Source organism: Bombina bombina, chromosome 5, assembly GCF_027579735.1.
Source record: "Bombina bombina isolate aBomBom1 chromosome 5, aBomBom1.pri, whole genome shotgun sequence".
Taxonomy (NCBI): Eukaryota; Metazoa; Chordata; class Amphibia; order Anura; family Bombinatoridae; genus Bombina; species Bombina bombina.
In genome coordinates this window covers 265,215,293-265,230,354 of record NC_069503.1, presented here as the reverse complement: position 1 = coordinate 265,230,354, position 15,062 = coordinate 265,215,293, and the positions used below count along the sequence as shown (strand labels likewise).

Sequence of the window (15,062 nt, the reverse complement as noted above, 5' to 3'; positions counted from 1 at the left end):
AACTTCCTGAGACCGGTAGGAACATTGTAGCCAATATTTTTTTCTCTCTTTAGTTTATCTAAAAGACAACATTTAAAAATGTTATTTTTGTGTTTAAAAAAAACAAACAAAAAACCCCTTATATTCTTATTCTGAATAAAGAGGCGTGTACCTCTCCAGCAGTATATTAGTGGCAGTTGACCTTATTAGCCAGTAATAATTAGTAGGTGGTACAAAACCAATACTACCATATTTCTTTAAATTCAAATCTAAACATTTTTTTTATTTTTATAAATGCTGTTTGTTCATTTTGATTTTGAGTACAATGTCCCTTTAAACATAGACAAATAAATACATCTGCTTTCATGAAAAATGTTAAACTCCTTAAACGAAAACTATAAAAGTCAATGGCTAGAAACTCAAATAACTTTGTTATCTGTGCCATGCTTTAAGTGATAAGCGCACAACTGAAGATAACACTTCTTGCTTCTTAATTGCTCAACAGCAGTAAATATCCACTTGAAATCACTTGCTGTAATCAAAGCACATCCTTACATCATACTAGATTTTTGTTCCTCCATTTTGATCCCAGGATATCTCAGTCCACTTTTTATCATTAGATATTATTTGTTCTCCCTGTTTCTTGATACTGAATGAAAATTATAATTCATTTCATTTTTTTTTTTACTTTAGAAAAAGTTTTCTTTTTCAGTATATAAAAGCAACCGAGACAGGGTTTTAAATGATTGATGTTTACATTCTTGATGTTATTTTCATCTTTTTACACATTCCCCAACTTGTAATTTAAGTACACCTTTGTTGTGTAGTTGAAGGACCTGATAAAACTCTTTGGGCATGGCATGAAAGCCAGGCTTTGGCAGCTGGTTGTCATAGTAATGATGGCTTATTGGTTTCCCTTCCAAGTTCTTGGAGAAAGGCCAGAATCCATATAATTTTACATCTTCACACAACTCGATGGCTGCGCTGGTTATCATGAATCCAGTGGAGAGACGATATGCTCTCACTCCTCTACCTCTCCAAAACTGTGCTAGACTTTTAAGATAATTTGGATGAAAGAATATAGCTTTCTGTTTTGCTTGGTATTTCTTCAGTACACGATGTACCTCAAAAGAGATAGCAGTGTTGCTGCTGTACGAAAATGCGGGCAACAGAAGAAATGAATTTCCATAGTTTGTAAGGTTCTTTAGAAAAGTTGTTTTCATCTCACTTAGTTTACCATACCTGCAGCAAAAACATATAAGTGCATATAAATTATATTGTTTACAGTGCATATAAATTATATTGTTTACCATACCTACAGGAAAAACATATAAGTGCATATAAATTATATTGTTTACCATACCTGCAGCAAAAACATATAAGTGCATATAAATTATATTGTTTACAGTGCATATAAATTATATTGTTTACCATACCTACAGGAAAATTATATAAGTGCATATAAATTATATTGTTTATCATACCTGTAGGAAAAACATATAAGTGCATATAAATTATCTTGTTTACAGTGCATATAAATTATCTTGCTTACCATACCTGCAGCAAAATATATAAGTGCATATAAATTATATTGTTTACCATACTTACAGGAAAAATATATATACGTGCATATAAATTATTTTGTTTACAGTGCATATAAATTATATTGTTTACCACACCTGCAACAAAAACATATAAGTGCATATAAATAATATTGTTACCATACCTACAGGAAAAACATATAAATGCATAATAATTATATTGTTTACAGTGCATATAAATGATCTTGTTTACCATAGCTGCAGCAAAAACATATAAGTGCATATAATTTATATTGTTTACCATACCTGCAGCAAAAACATATAAGTGCATATAAATTATATTGTTTACCATAACTGCGGCAAAAACATAGAAATTATATAACCAGTATTGTGTGAAGACATTTGTTTAACTATTCATCTGCTGTCTCTATTTTCATTTCTCCCTTTTAATTTATTTTCCTTCATTCCCTTTCTCTTCTTCAACAAAATCTGTTCCTATGTTTCTACTCCCTGCAACTTGTCTCATACTCAATGTAGCACATCTGCATTGTGTTGATTACTCTATTAATTGTTAAAATTAAAGGGACAGTCTAGACACAATACTTATTCTTAACTACTTATTGTTACCTACCAGACAAGTATCTTGCAAAGGGTTCCGCATCTAAAAGCTTGTAAGAAGTACATGAAACTTTTAATTAATCATCATTTGTTAGCAGCCAAAAATGGCCATCAAGTTCCGCCCATAGCTTTCTTCTTGTCCAGTTAGCTGTTTTCTTGTATGACAGTTTAACAGTGCACATTTAGGGAAAGATTACAAGTTGCGCAGCAAATCAGCTGTGAAAACACTGTGCTTGTTATGACTTTTTTTGCATTTGGGGTTGCGCAGCTATTACAAGTAGAAAAATAACGTATTTTGCGCGTGCGTTAAGCTGCGCAATCTAAACAGCCAAATTGGGTGTGCATTCACGTATTCCCCATAGAAGTCAACAAAGAAGACAAATAAAAAAAAAACACACAAAAACTTTCCTCTCCTCGAAAAGTGTTCATGAAAATGCGATTATTTCATATTGCGAAAATGTTTTTTCGTAACGGAATATGTTCTATATAGTTATAAATATTTCTCTATATATGTGATTATTTTTGGACTGATATATCTATTTATAGTGAGATATGTGTATAAATATATGTATGTCTAGATATCGCGAGATCTATATGCAAAATTGTTTTTGAAAACCCTTCTTAGATATTTAATGTGCATAAGATTGTAATGAAAAATCTCTTCATTATTTCCATAGTTAAACATATCTCTATACATATAAATCCATGTTTCTCTATGTATGTGTATGTATGTCAATGTAAAATCCCTGCGTCAGCTTTTTTTTCTAACTCCCGAGATCTTGTATCTTTGATCCCTTATAACTTTTGTGTGCAATATTGTTTTCAAGTTCTTTTTATTAGACAGTGTTAATATGAGTGTAAGTGTACTTTGTAATGTATTTTTGAAGTGTTTCGTAAAAAAACTTATGTTGCGCAAAAACATAAATTATGCTTACCTGATAATTTCCTTTTCTTCTGATGGAAAGAGTCCACAGCTGCATTTATTACTTTTGGGAAATAAGAACATAGCCACCAGGAGGAGGCAAAGACACCCCAGCCAAAGGCTTAAATACTCTTCCCACTCCCCTCATCCCCCAGTCATTCTGCCGAGGAACAAGGAACAGTAGAAGAAATATCAGGGCGAAAGGTGCCAGAAGAATAATAAGGACGCTCCACATAAAATTACGGCTGGGGAGCTGTGGACTCTTTCCATCAGAAGAAAAGGAAATTATCAGGTAAGCATAATTTCTGTTTTTCTTCTTAAATGGAAAAAGTCCACAGCTGCATTCATTAATTTTGGGAAAACAATACCCAAGCTATAGAGGACACTGAATGCCAAGACGGGGGGTACATAAAGCGGCCCATACTAAGGGCCCAAGGCCTAAACTCTCTACCCAATAAAAAAAAAACTGAGAACATTTTAAGAGGAAAAGCCCAGAAGCCAAAGTAGAGACTGCAAACGGACTCGACTGAGCCAAGAGTCCTCCAGGAGACACCGTCGCCCAACAGACGGTCCCCCACCGCTCATCCCCCACAAATGAAGGAGACACCAGCCAAAACCCCCAAGGGGACAAGGCAAAGGAGAACCAAGGAAACCGAAAGGTCCCCTAATACAAAAAAGAACACCTCCAAGAGTGAGCCCAGCTCACAGAGACCCAAAGGGGCTCAAACAGGGGAAGGAGGCCACGCCTATACCAAGCGAAACCCGGGATAAGACCGGGCACAGAGACAGAAAAGACGCCTCTCCAACATCCTGCAAGCACGGAATGCAAATGAAGAGGCAAAGTCCTCCCAGTGTCTGATCATAGAATACCAAAGTATTCACCATGAAAAAGTGTGTAATACACCCAGGTGAAACAGACCGCAAAAGCAACCCCCAGACAGAGGGCACGCTCCAGGCAAGCTAAGTCGCCGGACCTACACACAGGTCCCTAAAAAGGGGAACAAAATACCTCAATCAAGGCCCCCCCGAGAAGGGGAGTACACCCTTAGAACCTGAAGGAAGAGTAAACCCTCTTCTGAAATCAATAGAGCAAGTTGAAAGGAAAATCTATACCCTAGCAGACTTGAGCTAACAGGATAGACTCAACAAGGCTCACACATCCAGAGGAGACTGCGACCTGAACGCAGCGCCTTAGACTGCTCGGCCATATTGACCTGCAGACCCACATCCAGCTGGACCAACCCAGCCTCAGGGATCCAAGACAGGGGAGCAAAAGAATCCCGAAACGGGTACAGGAACGAGTGTAAGGATAGCACAGCCATCCCCACAGAGTACAAGTACAACCCGACTCTGAAAACAGACAACAAGGCCATAGACCTAAGGATCTATCAAAATAAAAGCCCAATAAGTCTGACTTGGAGCCAGCAAGACCCCAGGGGGAACCAATCCCACCTTTCCGCCTCCCATCCAGGAGAAGCCCCAAGCAAGGACTCTATCTCCATAGGGAGGAGAATATCCCCTAAAGGAAAGGGATGATGCCGGAAGGGCAACAACTGTCCTCAAGGCCTGAAATCATCGGCTAATGGGAAGATAAATTCCCAACACAGATGTCCTAGAAAAGGACCCCCCCTACAAGTAGCTTGCCAAGCAGAGGCACAGCCAACCCATTCACATGCAGAGCAGGGAATCCACGGGAACACTGGCAAGCTGACCAGGGGAATGCAACCCTAAGGCACACTAAAAATTAGACATCCAGTGCCAGCAGCTGGGTATGAACCAACAACCCTTGAGGCGCAAGCCACACAACTAACCACCAGATGACATGGGCTACTCTGTGGCAAAGAGTAAAAAATACTCTGAAAACCTGGCCAACCATGACCAGGTTAGGTAGATGGACCAAGGACATAGCCCAAGTTCCCACTACTGTGGAACAACCCGACCAACCCTGAGATCCAAGATTCCAAAACCACCCAAGACTGGGTCAGGAAAAAGGCCAAGCAAAGCTTCAGCAACCAGAAGTCTCAGGGAGAAAAACAGGTCCAGGCACCTAATAGTTCAGGCAAACCTTACCCTAGAACTAAACACCCCAGCTGGCCAAAAAGCCAGACACAAGGGATATGGATGCATATCCAGATAATCCGGATCGTGAGAAGAACTCAAAAGCCCCGACCAAAGGAAGGAACCACCCCTAGCTAAAGTCCAACGTTTCAAGGTGCAAGGCTAGAAGTCATATGAAGATACCTCTCAGAGCCTCAGGACAACCAAGGGATACCATGAGGTAAAAAACCTACTAGCAGGACTAGTCTCCCTATCACCTCCACACAAGCAGAGGATACAAGGAAGAGAAAGGCACTAAGCCTACCCAGCTCCGGAAAAACCTGAGCTAAACAAAGTCCCCGCAGGGAAAAACCATCACCCGGAAATACAGATCCCTAAAAGGAGATCCAACTCACCCGAAGACAATGGAAGAAGACCCAAAGGTGTCTTATAACTCAGACAGAAAGTACACGTCAAAGAGTAAGAGCTGTATCTAGATACACTATAAACAGCTTACGCGTACACCTGCAAGGTGTCAAGAGCTGCAACTGGTTTTAAACTGCAAACCTTCCGCATGCTAGACAGCTATCCTGTACAAGTTGTTGGACCAAGCCCAAAAGGAGAAATCCAGAGGCCTAAAAATAAAGGCCAAACCACCCAACTGTGGTAAGGGGCGTAAAGCCCTCCAACCCTCCACCACATGGGGGAGGAAAACTCTAAGTTCTGATGAAATCAGATGTCAGATAGAGTGACGCAGCGGAAAAACTCCCCAGCACGGCAATCTATGACTGAAGGCTATAAGGACTGAAACAACCCCACAGGTCCTCTCAAATGCTTAGTTGAAAATGAAAAACAATGATAACCTGAGCACTCGGCGCTTCAACTGAACCAGCTGAGCAGAACAGCGCCACGTGTCTGAACAGCCGCAAGACCGAATTAACTCGACAGGACCAGCCTGCACCTAGGGTCCTAACCGGCAAGCTGCATAAATTCTCCCTCATAGGGGAAAAAACAGAAACAGACATTTTTAACATAGGACTAACATGTCCAAAACAAATTCCGAAGAAGTAATAAAGAGTATCATACTTACTAACATATCCAGCGTGTACCCTCACAGCCTATCAAAAGAGGGGTGTGACTCTCAACTGACAATAGCATCTTAGGCTTGCGGTTCTGTATCAAGCCGCAAAAGAATTCGACACATACAGACGCTTAAAGAAGCGGCACACTAGCTCAGAGGTGACTCCAATTTTCAACGGACATTTGTAAGGTACCTTACGGTTTATATACTATGACTGTTGCACATCAAAGAGTGGCGAAATTTATCCAGTTTTAAACTTCTTATTGCCCTACTTCTTGAAAGGCAAATAGACTGCCTAAAAACATATATGTTCCTACAGGGAGACGTCCCTATGTTTTAATTCATATGTATTTGTTTTAAATGTTTTAAGGTTATTAAATAAGACTATATTTAATCTATCACTCCCCTTTTTTTTTGCTTTTATAACGGACACCATTTAATATCGTCTGTATATACAGACCTGTTTTTTGAACACATATCATAGTTGTGTCACACATCTATAGATTCACTTTATATATATATCATTATTTACATATTATGCTTTGAGTCTAGCTTATCTCATAGAGACTATATCACGTTTTTTCACCCAGCTAAACTACTTACACATTTTACTTAGATAAGTTTTTACCTTGAATAGGTAGTATAAATTCCTAGCTTATTCCTTATACCGCCAGTGGTTTTTTCCATTTGTACATCTCTGATTTCACATAAACTACTGAGGAGGAGTAGTTTCTTTCCACTAGGCATTTAGGATGTATAGTCAGCGCCAACCCTCATTTCTTCACATCAATAAAGAGTATCAAACCCAGAAGGTTCCTGAAGGAAACAAAAACAAATAAAAGACATTCCATCGGATATAAATAAAATATAAGGCAACCCAGAGGATAACGCCCAAAAAGACACAGGCCTACCCGCAGGACCAGCCAAAAGGAGCCCTATCTTTCAAAAACTGCAAAAGATCTCAAACAAACGACAATCAGGAAATTACTTCATCCTCACATGTCTAATGAGGTGCACCATTTAAATTAGCAGACTGAAAATCCTTGTATCTGGTAACGATAGGGTCATTCAATAACTGAAAAGCATGTCTGAGCAATACGCAAAGGTGCAATCCTGTAACGAAAGGCACAACACTTAGGGAGAGTTACACTTGCAGGGGAACTGTAGATGCTCTCCCCAAGGTGGAAGGTCCGGGACAATAGGGCACGAGCACATTCTCAAAGAAACGTCTGTACTCTGCAGACGAACAATTGCCAACATTATGTGGAAGCGAAAACGTGCTGCAACCTCCGGGGGGAACACGCCACCCTGCATGGAGAAATCAGAAACTGGGTTACCCGCATGTGTAGAAGTATGAATTGGTAGGGAACTCGCTTCTCGAAAGACAGGACCCCCAGAGGCGGATGGCTCAGCAGTCCCTTGATTCCCTGAGCCCGAGGAATCAGGCGCTCTGAAATGGCATATGGAACAAAACTGGTTGACATGTGTCAACAAGGCCAATCAGGATTCGTCACCGGACACAGAATCAGAAATCAAAATAGTCTCGGTATCAGAATCCTCTGTAACTGAATCTGAAACGAGCACAGTCTCAGCATCAGAATCCTCCATAAATGGATAGAGGAAATATCAATATGGACTAAAGTATGAAAACAAAAACGGCACCTGACACCCACAATGGCTGGGGAACTCACCACCTCCTATGACCAGACCCCTGTGGACTAGAATATCTCCTTCGCCACACAGTAAGGAATGCGGAAATGGGGAACGGAACCACGCCCAAATACAAGGTGAACCGAATAGTCCAAAAAAGAGCACCCAACCAAAAGGCCGCATCACTTCCAAAGACCTCAAAGTTCCAAACCACGAGCCCATAAACATCACACATAAGCAGGTTGAATCACATAACAAACATGATTATAAACCCCCCTGTTCAATAACCCCCCTCAGGAGATATTAACCCTCGATTCCAAGATACTAACAGAGACTCACTGAGACCCTTATATCATATAGTTAGACCTGCAAGGTGTTGTAGCCTCTCAGGAAAACATTCACATTACAGTACATTGATGTTAAAGTAAAATGAAACAATCTTACCGGAATCTACACCATGGAACATGAACATGACCTTTCAAGTGTGACGAACAGTGGCATTGCCTCCGCCATGGACTTGAGAGAACAAAGCAGGCAGCGAAACGAAGTTCGACAACGCCGACTGCTTGAGGAGCTGTTAATATGAGTCTCACTCTAATTTTCATCTAGGCCTTCACTGAGAGACTGACAGGACTACTGAAAACTCCTGTCCCATCCTAAAGAGTACTACCCTCCATAAGAGAAAAAAAAATAAGAAATAATAATTTCCATTTAAGAAGAAAACTGTTAACTACAGCTCTTTGAATGCGGAATGGATTGTTGCATAAAAGGCGAATGCGTGCATGCAATCGTGATTTTTTTTTTTTTTTTTCAAATAGTTTTTATTAATTTTTTAACAATATATAACAATAAGTGGGGACTCGCAGGACCCCTGCAAATTTCAGTGCAAAACATGTAGAAAAGTGTTAAGAAAAAATTACAACTGAGGCATTCAAGTTTCAAAAATAGAGTCAGTACATTTCCAAACAGTTGTCAAAAAAAAAAAAAAAGGATAAGAGGGTGGGGGGGGGGCGGGGGGTTGTGGAAGGGTTCATCTGTAAGGATGGGGGAGAGAGGGGGGGGGGCGGGGGGGAATACTGCTGGGGATCGCCTGAGGCGCGTGGAACGAGGAATCTTAAACTCTAACCTGGGGAAGCCATGTGGTGTCTTGTGTGTCTGTCCAGTCTGCCCAAACCATTTCAAAAAGGTCACTTTTGTCCAAACTGTAGAATATGTCCTTTTCCATGGCGTGTAAGTAAGCCATTGTTTTGAGAATATCAGGCCAACGAGGGGGGGATATTTTTTTCCAGTGCCTGGCAATATTGGTTTTAACCGATGACAAGAGATAAACGCAGAGAATCTGCTGATGTTTAGGAAGGGCCTGCAGGTTTAGGTGCAGAAGTGCAGTGGCAGGGGTTTTTGGTAGCTGAATCCCTAGAGCAGACAGAGTACGGAAGCAGATATTCCACAGGGGAGTCAACTTAGGGCATTCCCACCATATGTGAAGCATATATCCGTGAGAGCCACATTCTCTCCAGCATTGCGGAGAAGATGTCGGAAACATCTTAGATAGCCGAGCGGGGACCAAATACCATTGGGAGATAACTTTATAGTAGGTTTCGAACATTGTCACACAGTGTAATGATTTTTTGGTTAAGGTGAGGGACCTCTGCCAGGCATCTGCCGGGATTCGGGAGTGAAGAATAGTGTCCCACTTACGTAAGTGTGGGGCCAGGTCTGGGGGCACAGTACCGTCCAGCAGGCAATAGTGTCTTGAAAGAGGTTTGTGGAGTCTACGTCCTCTTTTCCAAACAGTCTCCCATGGGGTAAGCTGACGTGGAGCAGAGGGAAAGAAACCCCAGCTAGAGAGGAAACTCTTGATCCTAGTAAACTCGAATAAGAGGTAGGGTGGGATGTCTTCGCCTAGTCTGTCCTTAGACAATGAAAGATATCCATCCTCGTTAGTCTCTGACCAAAAGTCTGAAACAAGTTTTACACCCAGCCTGGCTTACGTATTGGGGTGTGTTTCTGCTAGACCTGTAAAGAGGCCTGGGATGGAGGTAATCGGGGAGGGGTGCGGCGCGATTAGTTTACGGTGCCGGATCTTATCCCATATTGCCAGGCATTCCAAAACTACAGAGTTATGTATCTGTAGGGTTCTGCGGCTATGGACCGGGGTCCAGATGAGGTCTTTTAGGTATAAATCGAACGGTAATGAGGCTTGCTCAATGTCTCTCCACCTGTCTTGTGAGTGAAGCACTCCCCACTGGGAGATGTGCGTAAGCATAGCACCCTCGTAGTACTTTACTATGGATGGGGAGGCCAGACCCCCAAGCTGGATAGGGAATTGCAGAGTTCCGTGGGCTATTCTAGGAGTTTTGTTTTGCCAAATAAATTTTGTGCACTCACTTTGAAACTGCAGCAAAAGGTGAGTGGGAATTCTGATTGGGAGGCTGTGATATCCCTTTAAATCTAAACCTGCATTAGCACTTCCTTCCTATTTAAGGAAGTGCTTACCCCTCAATCAGGGCCTGAAAATTGAAGCTGTTTTTCACTTCTCCTTGCTCCTCTGTGGAGCTACTACCACATTGTGCTATTGTTGCTTAACCTTCAGGTCTCTTACTTCGCCTTCGATACCCGCTGGGTATCTACTATTACCTCTATCCTGACCGGGACCATCTTCCGGATTCATCCGCCAAACGGAACTTCTTTCACCACGCCGAAGTCGCGCTCACACCAAACAGACGCTGAACCTAAGAGCTGCAACTTACCTCTCAGCCTTTATTTCCAAAAGGCATTACCGCTCCCCACGCTTCTTACCACCGCTACTGTTAAGATAAGTACCGCTCTCCACGCTACAATTTATTCATTCATAAAGGTTAAACCTTAAACACCATTGTTTGTTATTGGAGATATCTATAACCTTTATTGTGATTCTCATCTGACTCAGTAGATTGCGGTTTGGGATTCAAGCTAGTATGTCTGGACTGTGTATATATTTTATTGCGTGAAAGTGTGAGTGCGTGAAGAAATTACCTTTACTTTATCAAGCAGTCTAATCCTTTGCTTTGCTTTATCTGCTTTAATCAGCATTTACTGTTGCATAATTTTGTAACACATTTGACTTTCTCTGAACTTAAATCTCAGTTACTCATAATCTTTCCTGAATATTTATATATTCATACCTTAGTGAAGTTTCATAATATCCTATCAATTACAAAATTAATGACTCACCTTAAATAAGTAAGTTTAATAAATCATTTTCTCTTGCTTATTTTAAGAAAAGAGCAACAAAACCTTTATTTTTCATATTCAAATCATCACACTATTAGATAACTTTTGGTTATCACAGAATTTTCAGGCCTATAAGGTTATAACCTGTAAAATATAGGATGGATCCTAGTGAAATAAAAAATGAATTCACCAACATCCATCAAAAATTAGAATATCTAGCCAGGGCCTTAACTGAGGTACAATCAGAAAATAAAGCACTTAAAACTCTAGTAAAAGAATGTTTACCAGCCAAGAGCTCAGAAGTCCCTGAACCTCACATTAACTATCCTCAACCCTTTTCTGGTAAACAAAGTGAATATAGAGACTTTAAAAATGCTTGCAAATTACTTTTTTCATTAAGGCCTAAAACTTATCACTCTGAGAGAATCAAGGTTTGTACTACCATCTCCTTCCTCCAGGGGGAGCCTCGCTCATGGGCTAATAGATATTTTGAGAATAACCATCCAATCTTAGATTCCTTGGAAGAATTTTTTTTAGCCATGACATCCTTATATGAGGACTCTCATTCACAGATGACGGCAGAAACGAAATTGAGATCCCTAAAACAGGGTAAGAGGAATATAGAAGACTATATTACTGAATTCCAAATGTGGATAGATGATTCTAAATGGAATGAAATTAGTTTGAAGAACCAGTTCAGACTGGGCCTTTCAGAATTGTTAAAAGATGAGTTGTCCAGTTTGGAGATGCCCGAAACCCTGAATGGACTGATGAAATTAAGTACTACCCTGGATCGGCGAATACGTGAAAGGAAGGCTGAGAGAGCTACCTGTGACGTACCACCTAGACGTCCGTATCTTTACACACCCAACCAGGAAAAGGGTACTTCTAATCAGACCCCAATGGAGATTGGAGCCATAAAAGGACCTTTAACACCTGAAGAAAAGGCCAGACGCAGATCTGAGAATCTATGCTTATATTGTGGGCAAAAAGAACACTCAGTTAATAATTGCCCAATTCTTCAAAAGCAGAAGAAGGGTAAGATTCATTCAAAACATAATATTTTATACTTCACTCAAAACCCTCAATTGACTCTTAACCTTTCTTTACAGTGGGATCAGAAAAACATGCAGTCTAATGCATTGATCGATTCTGGGGCAGCCGGAAATTATATCGATATTTCTTTTGTTGATTTAAATAAAATTCCTACAGTTTGCAAGGCACAACCAGTCTCTGTTAAACTTATTGATGGTTCCCTCATACAACATGGTCCCATTACTCATCAAACGATACCTTTACTAGTGACAACTGACAATGGACATACTGAATATCTTACTTTTGACTTAATTTCCATCCACATGCATACACTTATTTTTGGCTTTACATGGTTAAAAAAACATAACCCCAGCATTGACTGGTCCACTCCACAGGTATCATTAGCATCACCATTCTGTTTAAAAACATGTTATCCATATCAGTTAATCTCTGCTATTGAACCCGAACTACCAGAAATTTATCAGGATCTGGCAGAGGTGTTTGATCTAAAAGAGGCAGAAAACCTCCCCCCTCATAGGGAGTTTGATTGTCCAATTGATCTGATACCGGGCTCTCAAATTCCTCACGGAAAAATATACCCACTTTCACAAGAGGAACTTACTTACTTACGTTCCTATTTAGACGATAATCTCCGAAAAGGTTTTATATCCCACTCAACATCTCCAGCTGCTGCTGGAATGTTCTTAGTACGCAATAAGGACGGTACAATAAGACCCATTATTGATTATAGAGCTTTAAACGAAATTACTGTTAAAAACAGGTATCCTCTACCCCTCATACCCGAATTATTGGAACGTTTAAACGAAGCTACAATTTATTCAAAACTTGATCTTAAGGGGGCTTACAATCTTATCCGTATGAAAGAAGGTCATGAGTGGAAAACCGCCTTTAGAACCCGTTATGGGCTTTTTCAATATAATGTAATGCCCTTCGGCTTAAGCAATGCTCCTGCAACATTTCAGCATTTTATTAATGAAATATTCCACAACCTTATGGACATCTGTGTTATAATTTACTTAGATGATATTCTAATATACTCCAAAACACCCTCTGATCACGAAAAGCATGTAAGATGGGTACTCACCCGTCTCAAGGAGCACAAATTATATGCTAAATTAGAAAAATGTGTATTCCATGTCTCTAAGATAAAATTTTTAGGTTATATAATAACTCCTAACCATGTACAAATGGATCCTGACAAAGTGTCCGCCATTAAAGATTGGCCAGCTCCCACTACTGTAAAAGCGTTACAACGCTTTATCGGTTTCGCTAATTTTTATCGAAAGTTTATTAAAAACTTTTCTTCAATAGTAAGACCACTGACACAACTGACTAGTGTTAATCAAAAATTTAAATGGTCTCAAAAAGCTCAAGAAACCTTCGAAAAACTTAAAGAGTTATTTTCTACAGCACCAATCTTATCACTACCCAACTTTGATCTCCAATTCCAACTTGAAGCAGATGCCTCTAATACTGGCATAGGAGCAGTACTCTCCCAACAACAAGTTGAGAATGGGGAAATTCACCCCATTGCATTTTATTCAAGAACCTTAACTAGTGCAGAAAGTAATTATAGTGTGGGGGACAAAGAATTGTTAGCAATAAAGAGTGCCCTTGAACAATGGAGACACCTCCTAGAAGGATCTAAACTTCCATTCATTATTTTTACTGACCATAAGAATCTTGAATATTTAAAAAAGAACAAGACTTTGACAGCCAGACAAGCGAGATGGTCTCTATTTTTAGACCGTTTTAACTTTATAATTACCTACAAACCAGGCAGTCAAAATACTAAGGCTGATGCTTTATCACGTATAAACGAAAGCTTAACTCATGAACCACCTAATTTTACTATCCCTCCTGAAAAAATCATAGGCGTCCTGACACCTATAGAACAAGAGGTTCACAAGGCTTTAAAACAAGATTCAATACCCCACCAAACTTGTGTTAAAGACTCTCAATCTGGATTGTACTATCATAACAGTCAATTGTATATACCCAAGAGCATGAGATCTTCAATACTCACACACACCCATGATGATACAATGTCTGGTCATCCTGGAATTAAAAAGACCATTGAACTAACCCGACGTAATTTCTGGTGGCCTGGCATGAACAAATATATATATGACTATGTATCAGGATGTGAAAATTGTGCCCGAAATAAATTAGTTCATAAGAGACCAATTGGTCTACTTACACCTCTGCCTATCCCAGATAAACCATGGAGTACCATAGCCATGGATTTTATTGTTGAACTCCCACTCACTCAACAATATAATACTATCATGGTAATAATTGACCATTTAACCAGACTAGCTCATTTTATCCCACTTAAGGGATTACCCTCAGCTATGACTACGGCTAAGGTATTTATCGATCATATAGTCAGACTACATGGTTTACCCTCCAACATAATTACAGATAGGGGAACGCAATTTACCTCATCCTTCTGGAGATCTCTGTGTAAATTGCTAAAGATTGACCACCTTTATACCACTGCTTTCCATCCCCAGACTAATGGACTCACAGAGAGACTTAATCAGACCATAGAACAATTCTTACGATGTTACATATCACATCTCCAAGATGATTGGACCGTTTTTCTTCCCATGGCCGAATTCACATATAACAATTCCATAAGTACTTCAATCAAAACTTCTCCCTTTTTTGCAACATATGGTTACCACCCAAACACTATATCTCTTTCTAACAAATCTGTAAACTCTCCCACAGCTACTGAATTTACATCTAACCTCCACGAAAGGTTAACTGTCCTGAAAAGACATCTACATGAAGCCAAACAATATCAAAAATCATACTATGACTTAAAACATCGTAGGGGTCCTGATTATAAGGTTGGGGACTTAGTACTTCTCTCAACAAAAAATCTTAAACTCAAAGTTCCTAGCAAGAAACTTGCGAATCAATTCTTGGGTCCGTTTCCAATAGAACATGTGATAAA

The 15,062-nt window shown here is 40.0% G+C and overlaps 1 protein-coding gene across 1 annotated transcript in view; it reads right to left on the bottom strand.

Annotated features, from left to right (window-relative positions):
* Nucleotides 1-231: 231 nt before the first annotated feature.
* ST8SIA6 (ST8 alpha-N-acetyl-neuraminide alpha-2,8-sialyltransferase 6) overlaps nucleotides 232-15,062 on the bottom strand; it is a 382,325-nt gene continuing 367,494 nt past the window's right edge. Inside the window, exon 8 of the mRNA XM_053713979.1 lies at nucleotides 232-1,221. Within this exon, the coding sequence (XP_053569954.1) occupies nucleotides 753-1,221 (469 nt within the window). The 3' untranslated portion in view covers nucleotides 232-752. The remainder of the gene's footprint in view (nucleotides 1,222-15,062) is intronic.